The 25,308-nt window shown below is 42.8% G+C and overlaps 1 protein-coding gene across 1 annotated transcript; it reads left to right on the top strand.

Annotated features, from left to right (window-relative positions):
- The first annotated feature begins 2,277 nt into the window (after nt 1–2,277).
- LOC119435423 (uncharacterized) lies at nt 2,278–23,955 on the top strand. The gene is made up of 3 exons (XM_037702288.2): nt 2,278–3,506; nt 9,957–10,077; nt 21,538–23,955. Exons 1-3 carry the CDS (start codon nt 2,409–2,411, stop codon nt 21,723–21,725), a joined length of 1,407 nt encoding a protein of 468 aa, XP_037558216.1. The 5' UTR covers nt 2,278–2,408; the 3' UTR covers nt 21,726–23,955.
- Nucleotides 23,956–25,308: the final 1,353 nt, after the last annotated feature.

Below are 25,308 nucleotides of genomic sequence, written 5' to 3'. Positions count from 1 at the left end.
TATTGATACACCAGCCGCTACCATGCCTGTCTGGGAGACCGGAGCTTTGTCAAGCCGAAGTATTTTCTGCTTTTTTTCCGGCTCTGCCTTTTTCACCTTGTGTATCCAGTGGTGAAAATAAAGATCATGACGATGATGATGATGATAAAACGGAAATTTCGAGGGGACGGGGGGGGGGGGGGAGGGAGGCAAGAGAACGGTGTGCAACCTTCCTGCTCCACCACTCGGTTGCAGTACCCTTTCGTTTCGCCAACAGTCAGTGCAAAGAAACGCACAAAGGCCGAGCACCAGCAAGGAACCGCGAAACAACAAAGTTCACTCGGCTGTGCGCACGTGACAACGAAAGTATCGGCAGCGAGGTGGCGAAGTGTCCGTGAACATATTTTTCTGGTGTGACAAGTTAGTTTCCCAACCATCGGAAAACAAGTTGTCGGCGCTTACTGGCAGGCGACATGTTTCCTACAGTTTGTGTTGGTGCGGTGTGATGTTCCCGCCTATGTTCCCGCCGTGTTGTCGATAGAGGTGGCGAGCTGTTTCCGCAATGTGAGAAGTCATCCATAGAAAAAAGCTTAGGATGTTTCCCTGCACCGATGGTTGTTATCGTCTCCGGGGGCGTGCAGCTCTATCGCTGAGTCACAATGTCACACTAGTTTCCGTCACGAGCATGAAATGACCAAACTTGTACACGTTACAGAAAAAAAGTTACGGATAACAATTACAATCACTTCTTTCGAAAATGTAACGGATTACAGTTACCAGCCGAAGGTAGCTGGCCGAAATTTACATGCATTTGTAAATTGCAACATCGGCCATAAGTTAATATCCTAAAAGCCTAATTGGTGAGTTTTTGTTAATTAGTCGATTCTGCATTTCAATTTTTTGTGCAAGTAATGTCCGCCTCTTCGAGTAGACCAGCTCATGAACTAGAATTGTGCTATCTGCCACAGGCAACCTTTAAAAAAAATTTTTTTTTTTTTTGAAATTGTTTGCTGAAACACCCCGTATTTATGGCCTCTGCATGCACGAGGCGATGTTTCCATCCCTAATGCGTAAATATTTAGAAGAGCTTTTTTTTTTTTTTTTTTTTTTTTTTTGTCGCCAGTCGTTAGCATTGACTACTGGAAAGAGAATCAATATTGAGACACATATCACTCACGTGCTTTTCACACGCCGTTGGTAGAAGACTCTGCCAAAGGGGTCACTGAAGTCTGTAGGTTTTTTTCAGGATCAGAAAAGCACGCAAAGTAATTTGAAGTGAGGTAAACATACATCAACATATTCGTTCTCTAGGCATATTCTATCCATTTAGTTGGCTACCTCCTTCTCTTTAAAACATATAATGAACTTTGTCCTGTTTATATATATTTAAACATATTGTGTCTGTGCATGGTGTTCTCAGCGGAAATTAAAAAAAATATATATATATATATATATATATTGAAGTGAGGAAACACGAATGAGGTAGCCGCCGCTGGTGCTTCTAATGCGCTTGTGCTCCTATTGTCAGAATTTGCCGAAATAAAGCGAAAATATAAATTAAAAGCAGCGCACGTCCGCGCCAACAATGATGCTGTGAGCTTTTAGCCACAAAAAAAAGTGAGAAGGTAGAGGCAACGCAAAAGAATCCTCAAATTATGAGGGTAACAAAACTCCGGTAATAACACTTTAGAAGCGGGGAGACCCGCCGTGGTTGCTCAGTGGCTATGGTGTTGGGCTCGAGCCCTGAAGCTCCCCCGTAGTCGGCGCCTATGTTGTAGTTCCTGCCAAATTTTAAGATGTCAAAGTTGGGTCACCTGTTATAGCTTGTTTCGTCAAAAATGTGACTCGTTACGTGTAATTGGTTACCGAAAAAATAACTGAATTACAATGAGCGTTGCCGGTTCACGAAGTAATGGTTAACTTACAAGATAACAAAAAAAAAAAACGTAATTGATTACGAGTCAATTACATGTCATTCGTTACATACAAGTTTGGAAATGACCCAGACTCGCTCGTTCCGTAAGTACTGCGACACGTACTGCATATATTTCACTTTGCGGCTCCAAACGCTCTTCATACAGCATTTCGTGACAATCACTGATCGGTTTTGCCGGCACGACCCCCGTTAGCAGCTCCAGAACCCACGATAAGCGTACGCGACCGCCACCGGCGATTCTGTAATGCGGCCAGCGAAGGGACACCGGCAGCCGCTTTCGCCTTTTTCGCTGCCACTGCGCCGCGCGCGTAGTAGTAGCGCGTAGCGCCACGCAGCGCGCGCGAGCCGCGGTAGGTCGCGCACTCATTCCGACAGGTGGCTTCAGCTGCTTTCTTTCTGGGCCGGCTGACAACAGTCAACAAGCTCGTGCGACCGTAGACTCTAGGCGCGTGGACAGCGGAGCTCGCTACCCGCAACACGCCGGGCGGAAGCCATGAGCGGGGGCCCGCTGTTGCTCCTTGCAAGGGGCCGGACGGAAGCGCAGTCGGAAATGTACGGGCGCCAGGAAGCGGCCATGCCGGACTGGAAGCGGGAGCTGCTCCGCAAGAAGCGCACCATGCACAAGGCATTCCCCAGCTGGGCGGCGCTGGCGGCCGGCTCTGGTGGCGACCGGACCGTACAGAAGGCTGTTCACCTTGGCGACGCGGCGCGCGTTCCGGCCGGACTGGTTTGCCCGCAGTCGCCCCGCGGAGGTGGCCCCCCTAGCATGGGCGAAGACAAAGGCGGCCAGGCCGAACTGGAAAGTTCGGAGGACCACGAGTGGCAGTACGGCCCTGGCTTCGTGGATCGGCTGCGATGCAAGTTTCTCAGCCTAAGCTTACGCGAGCCCAGTGGCCTGCAGCAGCCACTGCGAGCGTACGCCAGCGTGGAAAACCTGTTGGAACCGAAATGCAGCGTCCGGCCTGCGTCGGCACCCAAGCCTGCGTTTCAGCGGGCCCGTAGCATGGAAACCCTGTTGGATCCACTCATCAATGAGGACGTTGTCATCGTCGAGCGGAGTTCGACTGCACCCAGTGAGTTACCCCGAGCGGATATTGTCCGCACCTGCAAACGCATTTTTGAGGCCTCGGCTGACAACCGGCGGCCGCTGCGCCGGCGGCCACCAGTGTTGCGTGCACGCGCCCCCCTGCGTGCGGACAAGGAGAATAATCAGCCTTTGGCCAGGCCGCGGCCTGCCAGGCCCGTAGCCAACATCAAACCTTTGCGAAAACAGGATGAGCCGCCCCCAGCAAAGGAAGAGGAGCTGCCGCTGAAAGCCCCAGTTCGTCCAGAACGTCGAGACACTGCGCCGGGGCCCCTGTGGCCGCAGCTTCGGCAGGCTTCACCGACGGCCACCAGTGTGGTGTTTGACTTCCGGGGCAAGGACGTAAAGCCGCACGTGGCCGTGACCCGGGCACCCTGCGGCAGTCCGTTGGACTCTGACGAGCTGGACTCGTCCGATGAGCCACTTCCATTCCCGTCGGGCATCGTGTTCGTCGGCGAGAACGTAGTGGTCGGCGGCGGCGCCCTGCTCACCACCAGGAACAAAAAGGTAGGCCGCTGACCCCTCCGGGCCACAGCAGGGCACACCCCTCTTTCTCATTTGACGCTCTTGGTATGACTCGCACTCGCGCGGTGCTTGCACCATGAGTGTCAGACGGAAAAGCCCTCGGTGTCTGACCATAACTTCTGTCTGCACTCCTGAAGCAAGGCACTGCCCGTGCATACTTAGCGTTTACCGAGTTGGAAGACGCAACATCCCTAATTCATTCGTGCTTGCTATTTACTTAATGGCCGAAATTCTTTGCATAAAAAAGTGGTTGAGACATAATTCTGCCAAAAATTTGCCATTTGGACTAGTATAGTTTCATGACCTTTCACTCTGCTCACTACCACAATTGTGAAGATATGCTATTTTGGTAGTTAAGTGCGCCAACTTTAGTAGACATTCTATATACCAAATACAGATGCTGGATGTGTTTTAAGTTGTATGTTTGTTTCATGAGAGTAAATGAACCAGTGACTGATCTTTAGCTGAAAAAAGGTTGGTTAAATGCATACCATCTAGTTGGAAAACACTTGCAGCAAGATGCCTCATGTTATTCCCCACACATACACCAGCAAACAAAAAGAATTTTGAGCTGCATTTTTTGCAAATATTTCGATCCAGATTTTCTTGTTTGCATGCAGTCTCCTTCGCAGCTGTGTTTGTACTTCAGTATGCCAACATTCACCATTATGTTGCTAAATATGTCAATACTATTAGCATATTTCATCAACTTGTCATTTGCACAGCTTCCAGTTCATCTGCAATGAAACAAGACATTCTCATAAAACTGGCAGGGGCACGACTGCAAGGAAGACCCTGCAACATGATGTGGGCAATGTTGGCCAAATATGTTAACATCTGTGTATTGGTGCACAGCTGAAATCGCTTTTTATATAGATCCGCAGACTAACACAAGGTGTGGTGTTGTCATTGCTCCCTGTGCTATGCATGTCCCTCCAGTGCATCTCAAATAATGCAGTTACTGGTTGTTCAATGTGTTTTGTTATTCTCATGTGTGTCTCGCCTTGCAGTTACTTTCATAGCATCACTGCCTTGACTGTTCTGAAAGTGAGACCCTCAAGTATGTTTGTGTTTTCTTTTCAGTCAGCTGCTTACTGTAGTTTCAGCAGTTGCTCATTTGACCATATATTGTTAACAGAAGTTGCTGAATACGTTATTTGAAAAGTCTATATCGGATTGTGCAATATTTGCCTAAATACATGGCATGGACTTCAATTTTTCAAATGGGATTTTTACGCATGTCTCGGTAAATGCTGCTGTGTCAACTGATGTCTGAACTTTAAAACCCTCATCCACATTTTCAAGTGTTACACTTGCAAGTGCAGTTATGTTATATATGCCTACCCTCTTGCAAATGGTACAAAGAGTAGCAGCCAATGTGCTTGTCAATAATAACATAATTGACAAATAATTGACTCTTATATTGAGATACAGCAGTCATAAAATGTGTGCTTAACCATTCACAATCTGAAGCAATGACTTTGAGTGTATTTTATTTTTGAAAAAAAAAAAAAGAATCAGCATAGTGCAGCTGTCAAGTAGTAATGCAGTCCAGCTGTTTTGAGACAGCAGGCTTTGTATGCATGTTTGATTTGTTTTAAACATAATTATCCGATTCATAGTAGCGCTGAAACACAAGTATACGCAAGGATAAAACATATTTAATAGTGCAGACAATAAAATGTCCAAATTGAAAGTGATAAGCTTCCCATATGCATTTTGATGCTAAAAATGTTCTGACTGCATTCAGATAGCAAACTTTTTGCCATGATTTCGTGATTTTATGACTCATAAGCTTGTAGACAAAAATGTTACTATTTATAGACTATTCTAATTGTTTTGTACAGAAATAACTTGACTTCTTTCGAGCTATTCCTATTTAACACACTGGCTGCATAGCACGCACATGGTATGAAAATTTCATATCCTGCAACTTTTTTTTTGTCAGTTTTTTTTTTTTTTTTTTACTCATTGAAGAGTAGCTGATCAGCTGCTAAAAAGAGCACATTGTGTGCTTCACTTTATCGTGCAATAGTAGACCTTTCTCATTCATTGTCCTTTGCTCCCAAAGAGAGGCAGTGTTTATAGATTTTAATGTTTATAGTTTTTTTTTTTATTAGCTGGTAGGTCTGTGAGCACGTTAAAGAACCCGAGGTGGCCAAAATTAATCTGGAACCCTCCACTATGGCATCCCTCATAACCCACTCTCAGGTTTACCACTTTAATCACTCGAATCACTGTTTTGTTAAACTAAGCCTCATGTAATACCCCATTTCTGGAGCCTTTGAAGTATAATAAATAAATAAATTAATTAAACCTCACAATTTAATTTTATCCTTGCAGGTATTCACTGACTGCACACTTGCAGAATGTTGTGTGGTTGTTGGAAATCTGGAAGAAAGAATTAATCTGAGCAGTATTTGGTTAACTAGATAGTACCTCAATGTACATTAATTCAAGTGAATGCAGGCAGTGTGGACATTTTTGTTTTGTGTTCTTGTAAGAACAGAAGTTTTATTTATTTAGTTGAAGCACAAAAAGCATTAGATTCCACTTTCGATTGTTTATGTACTTTGCTCCTATGTACTTGTTATACTATTAAGAAGGCAACATCAGAGGTGCAGTGAAAGGTAGTCTTCCATGTACTTATAGAATGCCAACAAATGAAACCAGAGAGAAGGAAGCATTTTTAAGGAATTTACAAGTATTTCATTCCTTTGCATACCTCTATTTTCCACAGTTGTGAGCCACTTTCTAATACTGATACAGTTCCTGCAATATGTCACATTCAAAGGTGGGATGACAGAAACGAGTAAATTTTATAAGGGCCACTCGGCAGCTGCACCTTCCATGTTGAGTGTAGACGCTGGGAATTGGTGACTCGAAACATTGGCAGCCTCGTGGAATGAAAATGACTCCAGCAGAAGCTGGAGTCATTTACAGAAGTCTATCATTTGTCAGTCATCAGCATCTAATATTGAACGCTTCACCATATGCACACTAATATATTTTAATGAATATATATTCTTAGACATTTTTGCATGTGACAATTTTAGGCCCATATACACCCATGTTACGCATATTATCTTTCATAGAATACTTCACTGTTCACTAGACTTCACTTTTTCATCGTCCTGGCGCTTTGGCCATACCTGGCCCTTGCGTCATAAAAACCTATGTATCATCATCATCATGGCAACATTGGATGAAGTTATTACTGCTGTCGAAATGTGTACCGAGTCGTAATTTTGAGGAACACCAGAGGTGAAGTTAAATTTAATCTTGATGGGAAAACATAACTTGGGTTGCAATATGGCTGTTCTGCACAGCAGTATAGACGGTACCTTTCAGTTCCAGGGACACATGCATGAACTTTTATAAAGCTTTGTTGCTTTAAGACTTATTAATAGAACATTGTATTAGCACACTTAAAGCTTACTTGCAAAGCACTCTAGTGAGTGACTAGGATGTAGTTACCTACCGCATACAGTAGTCAGTAGCATAATTATGTAAATCATATAACAGCTGTTCAGCATTCTCAGTTAAAATCAAGAAGGCTACTCTGAAACTTGTTTTTTTTTTTAACTGAAAATACAAGGGATTTTGGCCTGTGGTAAGCGTGTAGGCAATAACAATTGAGAGGTATGTAAATTTGAGGTTTTATGACATGAAACTGCCATATATAAATTTAAGATAGGATTGGGGAGCATGGCACTAAAGCATGAGAATTACATTTGACCTTGTTAGTTGCAAAGTGGTCTTGATTTAGCAAGAATTGCATTACAATAAAGTTGTTTTTCTGTCAAGGATAGAGGGGGCCGTAAGGGTTTTTTTTTTTTTTCAACGATTCTGTTTTATGCATCTAATATAACTTTTAAGTATATGCACTTCATTGAGTGCTTGTTGCTACATATTTTCAGTACATGAACAGTTTCAAGTCTGGCATAGTATGTATATCTGTCATTTCTGGATTCGGTCACCACCTCAATCACTTTCTGCACATTTAAAGACACCATATTGTGAAGACAACCAAGCAGCATTCATAACATATTGTGCTTACTAGACAGCTGGCTTATCAGGAACATCAATCAACCTATGGAAGAACACTGTTAATCCTTCTTTGGAACAATGTAGTCCCCGAAAGCACCATTAAGCTTTTGTGCAAACAAAACAGTTGCTGGAAAAAAAAAAAAAGTTCAGTTCTTCAAATAAACACTGGATAGAAATACCTGTGTGAGTATTCCGAAAGCATGTGGAATTTTGCTGACCTGCTACACGCTGTGGCAACTGAGCAAGAATTGGCAATACTGATCTGCAATTTGGACAGCTGTGCTTTGAAGTAGAAAAGAAGCTGAGAAGGTTTGACAGGCAGTTAGGAAAAGGAAAGCAGACTAGTGAATAATCATCTTGTGAGCTACTGCAGGAATTTTTGGATTCCATGAAAAGAAAAAAATTGCACAGATCCAACGCACATCTTGGAATATATGTGAAGCAAAGCTTTCCTGAAGCTAAATTTGTCCATTTTATTTCTGCTTCTTTGGCTTAAAGGAAACTTGCACGGGCGCATGTGCTCTTGCGCACCTGTGCTATGCAATGTGTCCCACACGGCAATCATCTTGAAGAGCTAGTAGGCATTGGCACAATAGAAGTATATGTGCGATTGTGACCAAATGGTTAGGGCATTGGGCTGCTGTTCTAGGGGACAAAAATTTGTTTTATTTATTTTTTAATTTGTGAACTATGCTGCAAGAGGGGGGGGAGCAACAGCACCTAGCAGCCTCTGGCAGGTAGGGTTCGCAGAGAAAGCTTCGCTTTAAGAATTATATATTCAGGGGAGAGGAGGGAGGGAGGGGGGAGAGATGCATTGCTCTCAGGCACTGCTAAGCTAATTTTTCTAGTCTTAAAGGGACACTAAAGGCAAATACTAAGTCGACGTGGACTGTTTAAATACCTTTCCAGAAACCTCAAAACGCTTGTCTCATGCAAAGAAAAGACTTAGTTTACGAAAAAATTGGATCTGAAGGGTCCAAATAATTTTATTGCAATTCAAATCACCCGCCACGCCAATTGAGGAGTTGTGACGTTGCATACGCCATTTTCTGCCGTTGGTGAGTGTAACGGCGCCCGACAGATGGCGGTACGGTGCGCCGCTGCAGCTGATTTTGGTAAAGTGGCGTAGACCGTTCGGGCATTCCGCGACGTCGCGTGGAAGTGGAATTCTCTGCTACTTGCAGTTAGTGCGAGGTTCGCGAGCCAGAAAAACAAGTGCAACACTACACGTTAACAGAAAAACTGAAACGCGAAAGTGCGGGCGGCGCAGAGTCGAGCGAACACGAAACATTTTGACCGCCCGCGAAGTTGTCAACGGTGTAATGTCAGTTAGTTCTTTTTTGTAAAAATGTAATACAACTGGTGAAGTAGTATTTTCTTTCTTCTTATAATACAGTACAATGATGTTTTCATAACGAGTGGTTCAGTACTAGTGACAGAATTTAAATGAGGAGTGCCTTCGTCATCGGGCGAGTACTTGAATGTCCCGGGGGAGTCGCTAATCATGTCCTGCATTTACCTTAATTTCTCTATTACTAAGGCTCTGCTCGCGATAAGATTGACGCTTTAGAGATACTCGTGCACTAATGCATCACTTTAGCTTGACTTAGTATTTGCCTTTAGTGTCCCTTTAAGCATGCACATAGCTAAAGGAACTATTCCTAAAACATTTGTAATCAACCAAGCGATTCTTGATTTGTCACACATATTGAGTGGAGATTTATAAAATGTAGGTGCTTTAGAAACAAAGACTTAATAAAAAATGAAAAGTTTGCCTGATTGCCTGGCAAGCTTCTAGCTTAGTGCAAGTGAAAAAAAAATTCAAATTGTACAAACATTATTGTGATATGTCCAGTAGCTAGCTGCTGAGAAAAATGGTCATGTACATGCCTTGAAAATGCATAGGAGGTACGAGGCCTACCTGTTACTTTGAGTGCTCTCCTGAGGGCTTTCGCCATTCTTAGCGACAACTCTGAAGCTGGCACAAGTATTAAAAGTACTTTAAGTTTGCCATATGTACGCATGCACACTTGTACACGGTACACACACACACACTAGAGTATATTTTATTTATTTATTTACAAGGTTTCTGCTGGCCTTAGAATAAGGCCGTAAGCAGGAGTGGGCAGTGAGACAATGTCTCTCTGGTTGAACAAAATACATTATAGCACACTGTAATGTTATACAAAAGTGTTGAAAAAAAAAAAAAACACTGTGAACACACAATTGGGAACATACTTAGAGAATACAAATGAATGCATACTATTTGAATGTATTTTATGAAGCTCTAGTAGAGCTGCGAAATTAGTTTTGTGGCCTTTCATATACAGCATGATTATTTACACCACATTTGTTGAAATTTTCATTTAATCTTTGTTGCAGCTGAAGATACAGTTCAATGATAGTGCCTTGGTGACCATTGAATATGCTTCTGAAGAATGCCACAGTCCCCGAGGGAATGGTCATGACGTGGATGCACCCGCTGTTAATGGCAGGAACTGTGGTGAGTGGTTCAGTTGCTGGCACTTCGTTTTAGCCACTGCTTAATCTGGGCAGCCTATATATTCTTGATACTTGTAAGTTACATTTTTGACAAAAGGACTGGTTTCCAAATGATGTCACTGCATTTTTTTTAGCCACCTATTTTGGAAGACTATTCAATAAGTTAAAGCAATTATTGCTGGGGCAATTGGGGAATGATTTATAATGAGAAACGTAGCACAAAGAGGAGACAATGGGCAAAGTAAAGACAGAAAGAGGGCTGTTTCTGTCTCCTTACTTTTTCCCATAGTTCTCCTTCTGCCAGTTTTTTTGAGAATGCCTCAGACGGGTAAATTTAGTGACACTTTCAGCGAGCGTCACTCTGGTAGTGTGCTGCTAGACAAGAAAGTGTCAGCTCGAATATATGAGTGGCATTGGTAAATCAGAGCCAGCACATTATATACTTGTTATTTTAGACAGTGTAGGGTAGCAAACTGGACGGTCATCTGGTTGACCTTCCTGCCTTTCCTCTCCTTGCTCTCTCTCTGTCTAGACAGTATTAGCCAAATAACATCAGTACAATTAATCACTGCGAGCAAAGACAAGACAGTATTGCATCCAACTCGCAAGCGAAGGGCTACGTCGGCACCTAAGAAAACTGTATGGCTTTTGTTGGCAGAGAGAGAATTGCAGTTCCTATAAGCAGAGGTGCTCATAACATTTGAAGAAAGAAGAGTGTTTCAGATTTAATACTGACCCTGCATTGTGTATTATTTTATATTTGAAGCATTGCTATCGAGGCTATATATTTCGAGGCAGTGAATTGAGTATGACAAATGCACTTGCCTACAAGTGCGTCCTACAGCAAGTGTTAAACATTTTGGGCTCACAGCCGACCTATTACACTAACGGCGAAGGGCCCTCACTCAAAATGACACTAAATTTTCCTGCCTGACAGGGTACACCCTAAGTTATAGGGTGTACCCTTTAACGTAAAATTTTTCTTAAAATTACATAAAGCTTTAGAATTGAAATATACTAGTTGAGTTCATATGTGCACATGGATACATTTGACTAAGTATAAATAGCAAGCAAATGTGAGTGCATATCATAACTTTTTTTGGAGACTGGGTGGCTGACGTCAAAATGCAGCACTTAGTGGCATGCACATCAATGCAGTGTGAAGGTAGCCCTTGATGTAGGCAAGCTTTGTATTTTCAAACCCCAGCAGGTGCTTGGAAGCTGGTAATGCAAAAGCATAATTGCTGGGCTAGCTAGTGTGGTCCCCTGCAGGAGTATGCCTGTTCAACAGGCATTTGGTGGGCTGGGATACAATGGGCCTGAACACGTGTGGGTTGGGCAAACATGTTTTATAGTATGGGGCTTAGACAAGTCCGTTTAAAAGCTTACTGGTGGCTGAGTCATTGATACTTGTTGTTTAGACGTTTACCTTTGGCCCCTTTGGTAACACTCCACTTTAGTTCCTTCATCCCATAGATGGTGCCCCCTGATTCTCCCGCCCAGGAGAAATTTTCCGTTTACCTTTTCTTGTCAATCCCACATTTTTCTTTCCACTCTCCTATCCTTAAACTGTCATGTCCTTGTTTTCCTTTTTCTTACTGAGCTATGTCGTACGGTGGTGATGGCTAACTCTGCATGACAACTCTCTTGCTTGGCATGTAGGATTATAGAAGCTTTGCATGGTTAGCATATAAATAACTAATTTCCTTGTTCTGTTCTGTGGGGAATGGCCAGCAACTCTAAATGAGATGTGTTGGTGATAGCTGAAGGTGCATTTGAGTGTTTTAATGAGTGATACAATGCATTTCAAGTGGTTGGGTTGCTGCTCGTAATGCTGCAATGCTGTGAGTAGCCTGCCTGCATTCTGTTAGACACGCAACTGGAGCATCGCTGGTGTCTGTCCAGTCTTTGTGATGTCATTGGCTTGCTCAGAACTCGTCTGGTTGAGTCTGGGCATGGTGTTTTTTTTTTTTTTTTTTGTGCGTGTGTGTGAATTTGGGCAAAAGGAACGCTGGGAATGGCTGCTTCCTTCGATGCCATGCTGCGTAAGACTGCTGCATTGTGTACCAGCTATGCTGTGGAGCACATTACATACTGTTACCTCAGAGATACTTGCACATATGCCACCACTCCCTCAGTCTGCATAGTGCATGCTGCAAATGCCATGCAAACTGCAAAGCATGGGAGTTGTACAGTAACTCTGTGTCCAGCTCCCATTTACAAATTGCAGCAATGGCTTAAGTTTGGTCCCCAGTGGCAATGATGGGCACAGTTAATTTTTACAGCAGAGCTGTTAGAACCTTGCTGTAATGATCATTCCGTCGTCCGCAGCGTCGCCGAGCTGAGGGAGAGAAAGCTGAGAGAGAAAGCAGAGCATAAAAATAGCATCGCGCAGCATAGGGGATGTGAGATGGGTAGGAGGAGTGAGGCAGGTGGTAGTGGGACGCATAGAGCTGCTGCCGACGCCGACCACGTTCGTGCCGAACGCGCCCGGTGTCCGTGACTGCAGTCGTTGCCTCTGGCGGCGGCTTGCCAGGTTTCGACCAGAGAATTGGACACTCGTTTCTCCCAAAAGACTGAAGTGAGAGATAGGGAAGCTGAAACCAAGCGTCGCGGAAGAGAACATCCCAAGTTTAGATTGAGGGAAGCCGAGAGTTCGCGTAGGCAAAGAAATGAAAATCCGGAGGCTTGTGAACGTGGCCGGTTGAATTCGTTGCGATACTACGCAGAACATCGCGAAGAAATCCTGAGCACCAGGAAACTAAGTGTGTGATTTGCCACTACTTTACTAGGCTTTCCCCAGCTCCACTGGTCTCTGGTGTTTGCGATAGCAGAGCCACACATAATTTTTATTATGTCAGAATTGATAACAAACTAAGACTGAAGACTGGTGACAGATCTGTTAACTGGCTATTGCCATTAAAAATAATCTGCTTCAGAAACAGGGCTGTACCTGGCAGTTGCTTTTTTTGTAATGTCATCCAAATGTTAAAAGGAAATGTCACTCTTTCTCATTGCAAAGGCAATCTCTGAATGCGTCTGAGAAGACAAGGTGAGAAAGATGAAATCTTGAACCTTCTAGTAGTTGAAACAAAAGAAAAGGGCACGAAAACCAAGAAAATATCAAAAATGAACTGGATTGTATCTTGCGTTTCACTGGTTGCTAAGTTATGCAGCGGGAGTTATACCTAGTACAGGCCTAGTACAGGGCTCTTCCAAGGCACAGATGAGGAAATTAAGGAAGCCTTAAGAGACATTAAAGGAGAAAATTAAGCTAAGCTGTATTAGTAAATTACACTTCTACAATAGACAAAACGGACAATCTTGCTTTGCGATGAGGCTTGGTAAGCCGGAGAAGGCACAGAATCAAAAGATGGGTGGCACCACCATCCTGAAGTTCCCGCACCAGCTTGCAGTGAACTCGTAGAATTTGACAGTGCATCCTCGACTCTAGTTAATTGTATCGATAAAGGACTGCATTGCATTCGAAAGAAATGAGACTCAACCTAACAAGCTTTGAGAACTTCTTCCTTGCCAAGATGACTTAAATACGAGGGGAAAAAAAATTGAAATCTGTGACGTCCCACTCATGTACTAGCGCTGAGGTTTTGGTGGGGAATTCAAACAAAGGGTGAAGTTTGACCTTTATGGTCTCAATAATCAACATTTTTCTTCCGAATGAATAAATATATAGTTTTGGAAGTATACTTAACTAGTCTAAACTGATTTAGTGCTCCTCTTAGTGCCCCTTTAAGGGACCAAGGGTTGCTAAGCACCAAAAGCATTGTAATCAGGAGCAAGACACAGAACTGCTCTTAATACATAGTGCTTACCTTTAACAGCACAACACCTTGAACTACAGTCCGAGCTGCTTACTTTAGCCCTTGTCATTGGTTCTGATGTCAAAGGTAGAGAAATGGGTTGCAGCCAAGCTCAGGCAAGCTCTAAAGTTTGTGAAGTGGGACCTGGACAGAGTTATTAACCTTTTAACCCCCATTGACGAGTCACACTCGTTCAGCCCGATGTTGTGCTGCTACCACCGCCAAAGACTAGCTACTGTCAGAATTGATGGAACACTGCCTTCAAGAGCAGCTTTTTTTTTTTTTTAATTCTAGCCTGAAACCAATCAAGTAATATATTTCCAGGATCTGAATGACATAAAAAGATTTTTGGGAATTTGGTACGTTTTTCTGGAATTCATTCGATGGTGAAAGGGTTAAGATGGTGAATGCTGAAATGAACTGGGGAATGTTGTGAAGGTTGGCATGCTGTAGGTTGTGCTTAAAATAGAAAAAAAGATATCACACTAAAGACAAATGAAAATGTTTCGTATTCGGTAATGAGAAAATGACTGGCCTTCACTTATTAAGGCACTATGGCCCAACTGGTGCAGAGATGGCTTGAACCACCATTGGCGGCACCTCTTGGCAGTCTAGTCTAACTGCAGGATCTGGTTTCAGCACACAAGGTGCCTTCACACAAGGTGACAGGAGATGCGCACCAGTCTTCTCTTTGTAGAGGCCCAGAGGTATGCACTTGCACTGCTTGCAAGACTCTCCAGCTGACTTATTGGATAGCGTTGAAGGAATTACCACAGATGCCGCCCTGGCAAGTTGAAGAAATGCCTATAGACAGAGCTGTGATATCAAGAATAATCATACACTGCTGAGAAAATATTGCTTATTTCTGGTGCCTCCTGCATAGGCTTAAGCCTCTGGAATTTAAAACTTGAGCAGATCTATGTGGTTTCTTAGTAGGCCTACATCAAGAAGAGTGTCAGTTGAAAGCAAACCCTAAAAGGCTCACTGGAATTTCGAAATTCAATGCATAGTTTCCTATAACTTTGTTTAATTATGGGCCTTGGATTTTACCAGACTATCAACACTGGGCCCATTCATTATCTGGCAAGTATCACTTTGGTGCCTGTAGTCTCCTATGATGATTCTTTGTAGGAGTATTTACAAACAGCTTCAGGTGATAGTAAAGGGAGGTGCAACCAAGTGTTCCTGCCTGTGCTTGCAAGATTTCTTTTAGGTTTGCTACTAATAGGCTTCAGGATTTTATCATCCACAGGATTATTCAGTACCTACACAAGGTATACTGTGTTCTTGCCAGCGTGTCGGAACGGAACGAAAACAAAAACGAAAAACGAATCAAAACAATATTTTTGACCGGAACGAAAATGTAACTGAAACATTATTTATTATTTTGTTTCGGAGTGAAACCAAAATATTTTTGATCGGTTTTCGGTTCAAGGGGATAGTCAGCAATCCGAAACAACCGACGTCAGACAACGTCGGAATTAGCGCGTATCTCAGGGGTCCGCATAAGCCCGTATCTCGGGCAGGCATAGTGCGAGCGATAGCCGGTCCAGCGCTCCGCTAATCTAAGCCTACCGCTGGGTGCACTAGCAGATTGACGTCGTAGCGAAACCCAGGGCTTGCGCGCTCAGACCTTATCGCTTCATTTTCTATGGATACAACGCTTTGTCACCGAAGTTTTATCCTTTGTTTGCGCTCGTTTAATTTCGTTTTATCGGAACAGCGGTCTCGAATTACGGCGAGTACACTCGATGACGTGCTGCTTCTGAGATCATGCTCTGTGCCTTGACTCAAGGCACTGAGCATGATCTCAGAATTCACTTATTGAGAAAAATTAATACCATGTTTTTATCATCACTTCGAAAACTTTGGTATGCGAACCAAGACCGTTATGAACCGTTACGGATCATTTCTTTTTTCGTTCCGGAGCAGAACCGGAACGGAACTTCTTTCTGTGGAACAAAACTAAAACCAGAACGATAAACATTTTGTTCCGACACCCTGGTTCTTGCAAAGTTTCAAATCAATGCATCTTCTCATCTGCCTTTAGGGATTGTTTGAAAATCATTCACACATGTAGAGCACAATTGGAAGACTGATCAGAGAGAAGACAAATTTGTAAATAAAAAATTTGTGCTGGAAGTGCCGACTCCATAGGTAGGCCACTGGAGAATGCAAGATGTGAATTATGAGATACTCAACATTGTGCACCCATATATGGATACTTCTGGCACCTGCTAGTAAGAGGTCTTGCAGTTTTTGTCCTAATGAGTGGAATGAAACATGTCTGACCAATTTTAATGCAAGGAAAGATTCTTGCCTCTGAGCCATCAAGCTGTCAGCCAGGTGCCTTAAAGTTGTTTGGGAAGAATGTTTGAATGCATGGTCATTTGATGTTTTGTGAACTTTTTAGAAGGTAAAGGAATATTTGAAAAAATCTCTCGAGCCTCGCCATTCTATCGTCGCCCATCTTGTTCGCCGTGAATCCAGAATCCATGAATCATTTAATTTTGCAGAAGCCACGCTGTCTTTTTTTTTTACTGAACAAAGGCACATTATACAACATGAAAGCATTGCACTTTGACGGGCAGCAAATTGTGGAATTAAAGAGACCCTGAAACGATTTTCACGATTTTGTACAAATGTACTGAGTCGTTGGGGTAGGTCCTTTTGATCATTAAGTTACGCATTTAAGCGCTCTGCATAATGCATGTAATTTTTTCTAAGTGTTTAAAAATGTGCATCGCTACTGATCGCAGTGGCGCTGCTCCCCCGAGTTTACAGCCACCCCCTTACAATTGACGTAGATAGCCTAATTGATGTCAGTTGGGCGAGCTATCCGATCAGCTACCCAGGTTGTGTCATCGATAATTTTTCCAACTTATGGTGAACAATTGTTCATAATATTTGGAATGTTGGTTAAATTGTTTCTATAAAAAAAAAGTAACAAAGAGAATATACAACAATTTATCACTACACTCACACTTACGGCACACAGCAAGTGTTGCCTGTTTGTGTTACAATGTTCTCAGTGTTGACACGAGCTGCGCAGTCAGTGTTTGGTCTCAAGCTTCCTTTTTTCGAGCACCATGGGTCGACCTTGTTACATTGTGGGTTGCAAATCTAGTGATTGGTGACATGTCAAGCTGGACATTGTGTCCTTCTGCAAGGCAACATGCAAGCGGAGTGGCTGCAGCACATTGGGCTGTCGGTATCCGGTAGGGGCGAGCACCTAGGCGTTTGTGGCCATCACTTCACGAGGATTACTCCCACAATATAGAGTTTTAGCACATCCAGTGTACTATTCAGGTAAATGCAAGCACAAGTGAACTGGGCATTTTACTGGATGAGCGGAGGCGTAAACGTGAATGGCCATCACAGTACAGCCACCTGGTGGCACGGAGCTCAAACTGACAAACACAGAACTGATATAGCAGTATGCAAGTTATTCTACTTTGCTGCTGGTGTAATTTTTCAGCAGTAGCATAATTATGAACACAATGTCTTTTTAAATGTTTCAAGTGTTTTACACTTGGTTACAGCAATATTAGCTCTGTTTGGCTGGTTAAGCTCTGCATCAACAGGTGGCTGCACCATGCAGGCCGCTCACGTTTTTGTTAAAGCCCCTTCATCACAGCGGTAGTAGCATGGGAGGGCTTTTGTTTTTGCCTGCAGTCACCGGAATACCGGACGTGCTCGCTGCAACAAAACACTCGCAACACGCTACTTGGATAGCTTTTGCTGGTGATCGACGGCCAGGCGGCTAGTGGAAAGGTTGGCGAGGCTTTGCATGCTGGCTCCTAGACAACCGGAAGTAGACGACATGACGTCACATCATGACTCAGAGCCAGTGAAGGCGGAGCTTAGCCCCAATCACTCGGCGAACAAGTTGAGGAGAAAAAGCATGGCTGGGGAGGAGGGTAACTTATAGTCATCCATAGCTCTCTTAATATGAGATGCTTCACTGAAATAATGGCAGGAATGTTTTCCTGTATCTGTACCCTACAGTATTTGTCCAAACCGTTCCAGGGACCCTTTAGGCACAAGATGATTTCTTGTGAATCATTACTTTAGAGCAAAATTGAGGACTAACTTTACATGCACAGGAAAACTGTGTACCTCAGGGCAGTATCATGGGTGCCACTCTTTTTACTGCAAAAGTAGTGTTTGCTTTATACGATGCCTCACTTGCTCTGTTCGTGTAAATGATATTCAGCTCGGGTACTCCTCGTGCAGCAACTCTTGTGAGCGACCAATAGAATGGCTGGCTGGGTGGACAAAAAAGGGGTTTAGGTCAATGCTCTAATCTTCAGGTCAACGCTCTATTCTAGGCCATATTTCATATGCATACCCCATATACTTGCTTGCTAAAACTGTCTTGTGCATTCACAACTGTATGATGTGTATTTTGTTTATGGATCTGCCAGGACGTCTGCACTCGTTCACCACCTGGGTTTGTGTACCTGCATAGTTGCCTTTTGGGCTTCAGCCACTGAAAGTCTGTGCTCACAGCAACCAGTGGTCTCTTGAGAAATGTAGGCTATCAATTGGAAACTTCTGCATACTGTTCTTGGCTAAATCATCCATTCAACCTGTTATTCCATCTTTCTGCCTGCGACATTGCAGGCTAAATGAAGGCTTTCTCCAGTATGGTAAAAAAAAAGTCCTGTACACTAACACAAAGAATATGCTCCGTGGAAAAATAGCATAAGAGGAACTGAGTGGCTCAAAATTTAGTAATCATAAATGTCAAGAGACAACGAAGCTAAGGAATGAATAGAGGTAAATGTTCTTTTGAAGAATGTATGAATAATTACAAGGCTAAATTTGCAGTGAACGTAGTCTGCTTATTAAAGGAAAGGATAAATGAAACTGGAAGAAAAGTTAAAGGGTGCAGACAATACCATGTGATCACCAGCTGTGTTTACCAATGGGCCATCAATATCATGGGACCCACTCGGCACAGTGTCCAGTGGCTTGAGAACCTTGAGACCAGAAATGTGTTTACCAGGAACCTTTTTTTGGACTGAGGATCTGTGAAAGTGTGCATGCCTTATTGACATAAATGCATACAGCAAATATATCATGATAGTTCTGCTTGTTAGTGATACATAATTGGACGTACAGCACAGGGATACAAGACTACAGAAGCACAGAACAGTTCTGTCTATGGCTGCTTTCCTGTTTTTTGTCCCTAAGCTGTATGTGTAATTAATATCAAGATAAACATTGCTGCGTAAACATTATGGCCAACTTTGTGCAATCGCAAACTTTCAAGCTGCAATACATTCATTGTCTTCTAGGGCAAGGTTCTCAAATGTGGACTGCATTTGACCTGGGAAGTCCCTGTGTGTGACATGCCTCATCCTTTAGTTTTTATCTGTCTCCATGATAAGTTGCCAGAGTCTTAACTCTTATAGTGCCGCATACCAGCCTGCATGTAGCCATGTGCTGTGTATGTGTATGTGCTGTGTATGTGGTATGTGTATGTCAACCCAGCACCTGGTTTGAGGTTGATGCCCTTCTTCATGTCCATGTGCTAATTAAAGCACTTGCAATGGACTTTAAACAGTTCCAGCATTCTGATGTTGACATGTTTGTTGTCTGGCAGAATTAATCCGGAGTCCCTCACTATGGCATGCCTCGTAATCAAATCGTGGTTATGGCACATAAAACCCCGGAATTTAATTTTTTGTCTGGAAGTTCGTGACATGTGCCATCTGATAAGGGTGCCGTGCAAAAACCCCTGTGTACTAAAATTTTAGTGCTTGTTAAAAAGCTCTAGGTGGTTGAAATAATATCGATCTGTAAAAGTGTCATTATTTGAACTGGTTGATACTTACTCAAACCTGATAAACTGCACTGTTCCTAATGTTAGAATATAGATACCTTCAGTATGGTGTCCCTTGTAGCTATAGACCAGAATCTGTTACTCTCGCATATCCATTGAGAGCAAGTGCACCTAATCTTGGCCCCACCTGCCAACTGTCGGTACAGCCCGCACTGGGCTGCCAAATTGATGACGAGGCTGCTGACGATAAAGCCATGGTGAGCGTTATTGTGGTAGTTCTTTTGTCCTTTCTGCCAGTTCCCGCAGTCCCCAGCAAAAGATGGCTACCCCCCAAGAAGCGCAGCAAATTCTGGTCTATAGGGTGTAGCATTTCCGCCTAAAATAAAATTCAAGGTGTGTTCGTGTAAAGAGTTGCCCTTAGTGCCACACAAAACAGCAATAGCTGATCAGAATGCACTGTCTTGCTGTGCTTCTTCTGCAGTCGATATCTTTGAAGTAGTCCTTGTAGGCAAATACTTCGATAGCAGATCCTATTACACCACTTGACTGCAGCAGCGCCTCCTACATTGTGGGATGTAGCACTGTGGGGTCACATGGCCATGCTTTGTGAAGGTCACAAGTTAATGCAAGGGCTTTCTGTGGCGCCTTAGAGTTACTAGGCATGGCTCAGAGGTAGAGCACTAGTGTTTTCATTCGGGATTTGTGCGATACCGGCCATATACACTACGTGATTAATACCAGGGTGAAGTGCCCCTTAATGGCTGTTACATTAAAAAAGTATGTGGAAGTTGTTTACTGAAATTTGGTTTAATTGAAAAAAAGGTATATACTTGAGGGGAAGCGTGGCATGTGGGAAAAAAAAGTAAAGACAAATGTGCATCGGAATTACATAGAGAAGTTGCACATTGTGGAGAAGCATTGTAGGTTTAGCATTGAAGATTGAAACATAGCAGGTACACTTGTGGTTTGTGGTGATTAAGATGACAATGAAAGGAAATCAAGATTTCTGTCAAGAGCAGTGCAAGACTGAATAGTACTTAAAGATTATTGAATTTTTGTGTGTCTGATGTCACTGCCAAGCTTATATACTCCTAGCTGTAGTTATCTCATTGCTAGTGAGCAATGCTTTTGGCCATATTTAGTAGTTTTGTAGTAAGCAAATGCCATGGTATAAGTGCGATGACACCACTCTACTTGTGCTTTCCCTGTGCACAGCGATTGACTAATAAAAATAGAAGAAAACAAGTTAGCTGTTGGGTAATTATCCACCAATAAAAACCTTCAAATTAGGTGTCCGGATAGAAACAGATATTTTCAGAAATTGAAAACCAGAAACTCTAAACTCTGCTGATATCCCAAGTGCAGCTGTGGCACACCAGAAATCAATCGAGATAGCAAGTCAGTGAAGTGCTTACTAGGCTACTGCTAGGATTATTGTGACAGCCAGACATGCATATTCTAATTTGTCGTTAGTGGCAAGTGGTCATCAGCTACTGATATAGCCAGATAGAATTATACTATATATTCATTTGAAATTCTTTAAATTAATAGACATGAAAGTGTGCGAGCTGCCCCGGTGAAATATAAAATTCAATGCCACTGATCATTCTTGAGCAAAGAAAGATTGTAGATGTCTGAGTCTAAGAAAGCAGTAAAAGAGTTTACCATGTGAAGACCAGATGCAGAATGCTGAAATAACAAACTTTACACTTTCTCCTGTATGTCACCTCATTCATGAACAATGCTTGTCTGCATTATTACAAAGCAGTCTATGTGTATCTGGTCATCATTGAAGTGCTAAAGGCAGTGCTGGTGATGCTTTGCTTAGTGGCTGTGCATGTCCTTGCAGGAGGCTCCCTGGGAAGCTACACGCCAAGTGCATTGAGCAGTGGTGAGGGTTTCCAGCTGGGTCTGTGCCGACCGAGCCGGCCTCTGCCTGCTCCTGAGCCCCCTGCAACCCCAGAACCTGAGGAGACTCCAGCTGCCCCTGCCACAGCCTGGTCTTTGTCTGCCACCAGTTCGGACTTGCTCTTTTGAGGCTTTGGCCCCCTAGTCAGTGCGGCTTCTGTTTGCGTGTCCTTCCTGACTTGCGGGTTGCCTCTGCTGACTCACTAACAGCAGGGGCCTCTCGATCTGTTGAGAATCTCGCATTGTGTGCCGCAGCATCTGTGTAGCCACCTTGCTGCAATGATCACGGTGTTTACTTTATCGCTGTTTTTTTACTTGACTGTGCCTACAGTTTGCAGGGCGTCTTCCCATTGGCTATACTCAAGAATCTTAATAGACCACCAGCCGTGGTTTGCTATTTTCTGCCTTCCATATATTTTGTTTTCCTTAGTAAATTTCTTGCATTTCACCATTTTGAGTTTTGTAGACATTTTTGTAGTCAAGAAAAGTTTACACACATAGTGTTGTTTATGAACTTGTCGGACTCCAGTGATCAATGGCTGTCGCAAATTGTTGCTTGTAATATGGTGGTATTGCAGTGCAAATGTTAACTTTTTGTGGGAGTGACACACTGCAAAGTCCATGTGCATGTTTCCTGTCCTGTAAAGCCAGTTTAATTTTATGGTCAGTTTGATTTAACTGACTATGCAATTGAGCTGGCATCATGTTTTCTTGTTTTTTTTTTTTTAATGGTGAGTAGCTCAATGTTACTATTATAATGTGCAATGTTCCAATGCTGCCAAAACTTAGCACAGTAAAGTTCCTGTGTTCAAGTGAGATGTTTGATTCTGTGCAGAAGAGGAAAACTTGGTGGGTGTTGGTTTTTACACAACTGGTTCTTTGATAATGTTGCAATAGATCTGAAAAACCCTGCAATTGTGTGAAAGTGTTTGGCGGATAATGTGTACAGCATGTGCCGTCAACTCTCAGGTGTTTGTCTGCTGTGGTGTAAAGGGCATGAGTACCATTTACACTTGTGCTCTGGCCTTGTCTGCTATTTCCTATGTTGACGGTACTAGCTATTTATTTAGAGGCAGTTTTGTCAGCAAAAGCTGTGAAGCTAATGCTAAAACTTCGTTTCATTCCATGTCACTGATTCCTAGGTTGCTTTGTGTCTACTTCACACTGCTATCAGGCTGCCAAGGGGATGCTAGTATGCAATAATGCATGAAACAAGTTTACTGCATAATTACATTAAATTTAATAGGGTATAACATTACTGAGTAGCATGTGCTGCACTTCGTAGTAAATTACTTTCTCCAGCCATAATAAGCAATCCTTCGGTGTTCAATTGATGGACATGCCTGCTTTGGTGTAGTATAGCAAGTGATCAGAAATGGCGAGCTGTTTGCATTGTAGATTGCTATTAAAGCTTTAGGTTGCTTTAAGGTAATGTAGCAAGATGTTGCCATGGGTATTGAATTTTAACTGGTGAATCTCATCTTTTACTAATTGTTTGTAGTTAGTGGATCGGAGCCCTGTGCATTAAAAAAAAAAAAAAAAAAAAAAAAAAAAAAAAACATGATGGCAGGCATTTTACCAGATGTTATCTAAAGCAGCATCTGCTGCAACTACTAATCTCAAACTAGGTCTGTGTCTTTCTCATGCTCAAGGCATGCAGTGTTTTGTGATACATTGCCAGCTGATGTCATTATGCAGGTCTTTTGCTTATGTTACACCAGGACAGACCAGAAAAAAGTTTTTCATTGCTGTCTCTGAGTTTACGTGTGAAACAACAGCATTTTGTTACGCAAATACATTTCAGTAACCTAGTGGCTGCAGCGTGCTGGTTCACTTCTTTTTAATCTAGTTTGATGGTGACAATCCTTCAGGCACCTTGCTTGAAAAGTAGCAGGTAAGAAAGTGCATTTAGTGCTTTGTGGCATTACCTATAAATCATTTGCTTGCATTTCTCTGTTCAGCAGTTTGTACAACACAGGAGACAGTTTGACTGCTAAGTTCAGCACTTGTTTCCAGCCACAGCAACCTTGGTATACGTACTAGATATTTTTGACTGGGTGAACCAGGCTAATATTCAGAGTTGAGTAATATTGAGTATAAGGAGTGTGCACAGCCATGTTGTGGTGTGTGGCCTTCAGTTATCCACGGTTCCATGCTACATTGACTGCCAAAGACTGCTTTAAGTATTTTAAATACCCACTTCATACTAACTCTTTCTGCAGAGGGGCAATTGTGAATGTTTGTTGCTGTGGAGACTTTGCTCTGCAATACAACTGCTACCTTTTTATGGTAAATTTTTGGCACAAATGTTTTCAGGATGAATAAATGGCATTTTGATGTCACTGCAGTGTTACCTTGATTTGATAGTCACTTGTTTGCTTCTTGCCAAGCTAATAAGTATTAGGAGCTTATTGCAGTAGTTTATCCAACCTGCACAAAAGAATAATTTTGGTTTGGATTTGACATACTTCCTTGATGTATTGTTTTACTATGCAAGTATTTCCCTGTTACAGCTTGAGGTAAAACTTCAGGTCAGAAACTAAATATTCATTGAGGTTTCATTATCTCTCTTCCTATGATTGAGACCCCACGTAGGTCACTCATGCGCCATTGTCTAGTGTCCAAAACTTTGACTTAAGAAATGCAGAAAAGGATCACTGGGAACACCACTGGCGCTTCTGTGAACTACGGTGCACAAATCCACGATGTGCATGCTGTGGTTGGTTGATTCACTTATGCACTGAAATTCAGTGCAATCGTTTCACTGCATTCTTAAAGAGATACCTTATTTGTATCTAGTACTTCAAGCAATGAAAGAATAACAAGTCTTTAAATGAGTAATCAAAGCATGCTGATCAATAGCTTAATGTGAAAGTTGACATGTGCTTCTTTCAGCACAGTTCGTTGTGGTACATTCTGAAGTCTAGATGGCACCTGATGTATCCACCCATTGGGAGGTAACTTGAAACCATATATAGTAGTTAGTGTCCGGTATTCGGGTAAACGCAAGTGGACTGGCCATTTTACCGGATCAGCAGAGGCTTGAACCGTCCGCACGATGCAGCCACCTGATGGCACAGAGATTCCAGTTACCTGAGTGTATTTCGCTTCGCTGCTGGTGTAAATTTTTGGCAGGAGCGTAATCTTGTTCCCGGCAAAAATTTACACCAGCAGCAAAGTAAAACACACTTGGTTACTGCAATATTAGCTGTGTTTGAAAATTTAATGGCATCCCCTTTGAAACGGGGCAGTAACATAGTCACCTAGCCTGCTTGAGTTAATGAGGTATTCTATGCATGCTATTCATTCTAGAAATTTTGTCTTGTTTAGCAGTGTTTACATGCTGCCATCTTCCATGCTGGTAGCCACAGTATGGGTACGTTCATCGCGAAGAGGCGAGGAAAACAAATGTTTGCCGGCAATCAACACACGAAAGTTGCAGTGCGCAGCGGACCACCTGACGTACTGAGGCTGCAAAACAAGATCAGAAAAAGAAAGCAGATGCCATGCGAGTAAAAGCAGACAAGAAAATGACAGAGGAGACAAGCTACATTTATGGGGGATTTTCTCTCCTGGGTGTCTTGTGCACGATGCATTTCGTTTTTCTCAAAACCATTTTTTTTTTGCTATTCTTTCATATGCGAACAAGCGTAACTTTATTCCTTATAAAAAATTTTTAGTAAAACTTTGCACACCTATTTCTCACATTGTT

Source organism: Dermacentor silvarum, chromosome 1 (genome assembly GCF_013339745.2).
Source record: "Dermacentor silvarum isolate Dsil-2018 chromosome 1, BIME_Dsil_1.4, whole genome shotgun sequence".
Taxonomy (NCBI): Eukaryota; Metazoa; Arthropoda; class Arachnida; order Ixodida; family Ixodidae; genus Dermacentor; species Dermacentor silvarum.
The sequence above is the reverse complement of the archived record's forward strand: the minus strand, read 5'-3'. Positions and strand labels throughout refer to the sequence as shown.

What these genes read in the sequence shown, in the direction of transcription:
- LOC119435423 (XM_037702288.2), top strand. Translation starts at nt 2,409, where the DNA reads ATGAGCGGGGGCCCGCTGTTGCTCCTTGCAAGGGGCCGGACGGAAGCG. An exon ending in TCACCACCAGGAACAAAAAG is followed by an intron (nt 3,507 to 9,956) that starts GTAGGCCGCTGA and finishes TCTTTGTTGCAG; the next exon opens with CTGAAGATACAGTTCAATGA. An exon ending in TGTTAATGGCAGGAACTGTG is followed by an intron (nt 10,078 to 21,537) that starts GTGAGTGGTTCA and finishes ATGTCCTTGCAG; the next exon opens with GAGGCTCCCTGGGAAGCTAC.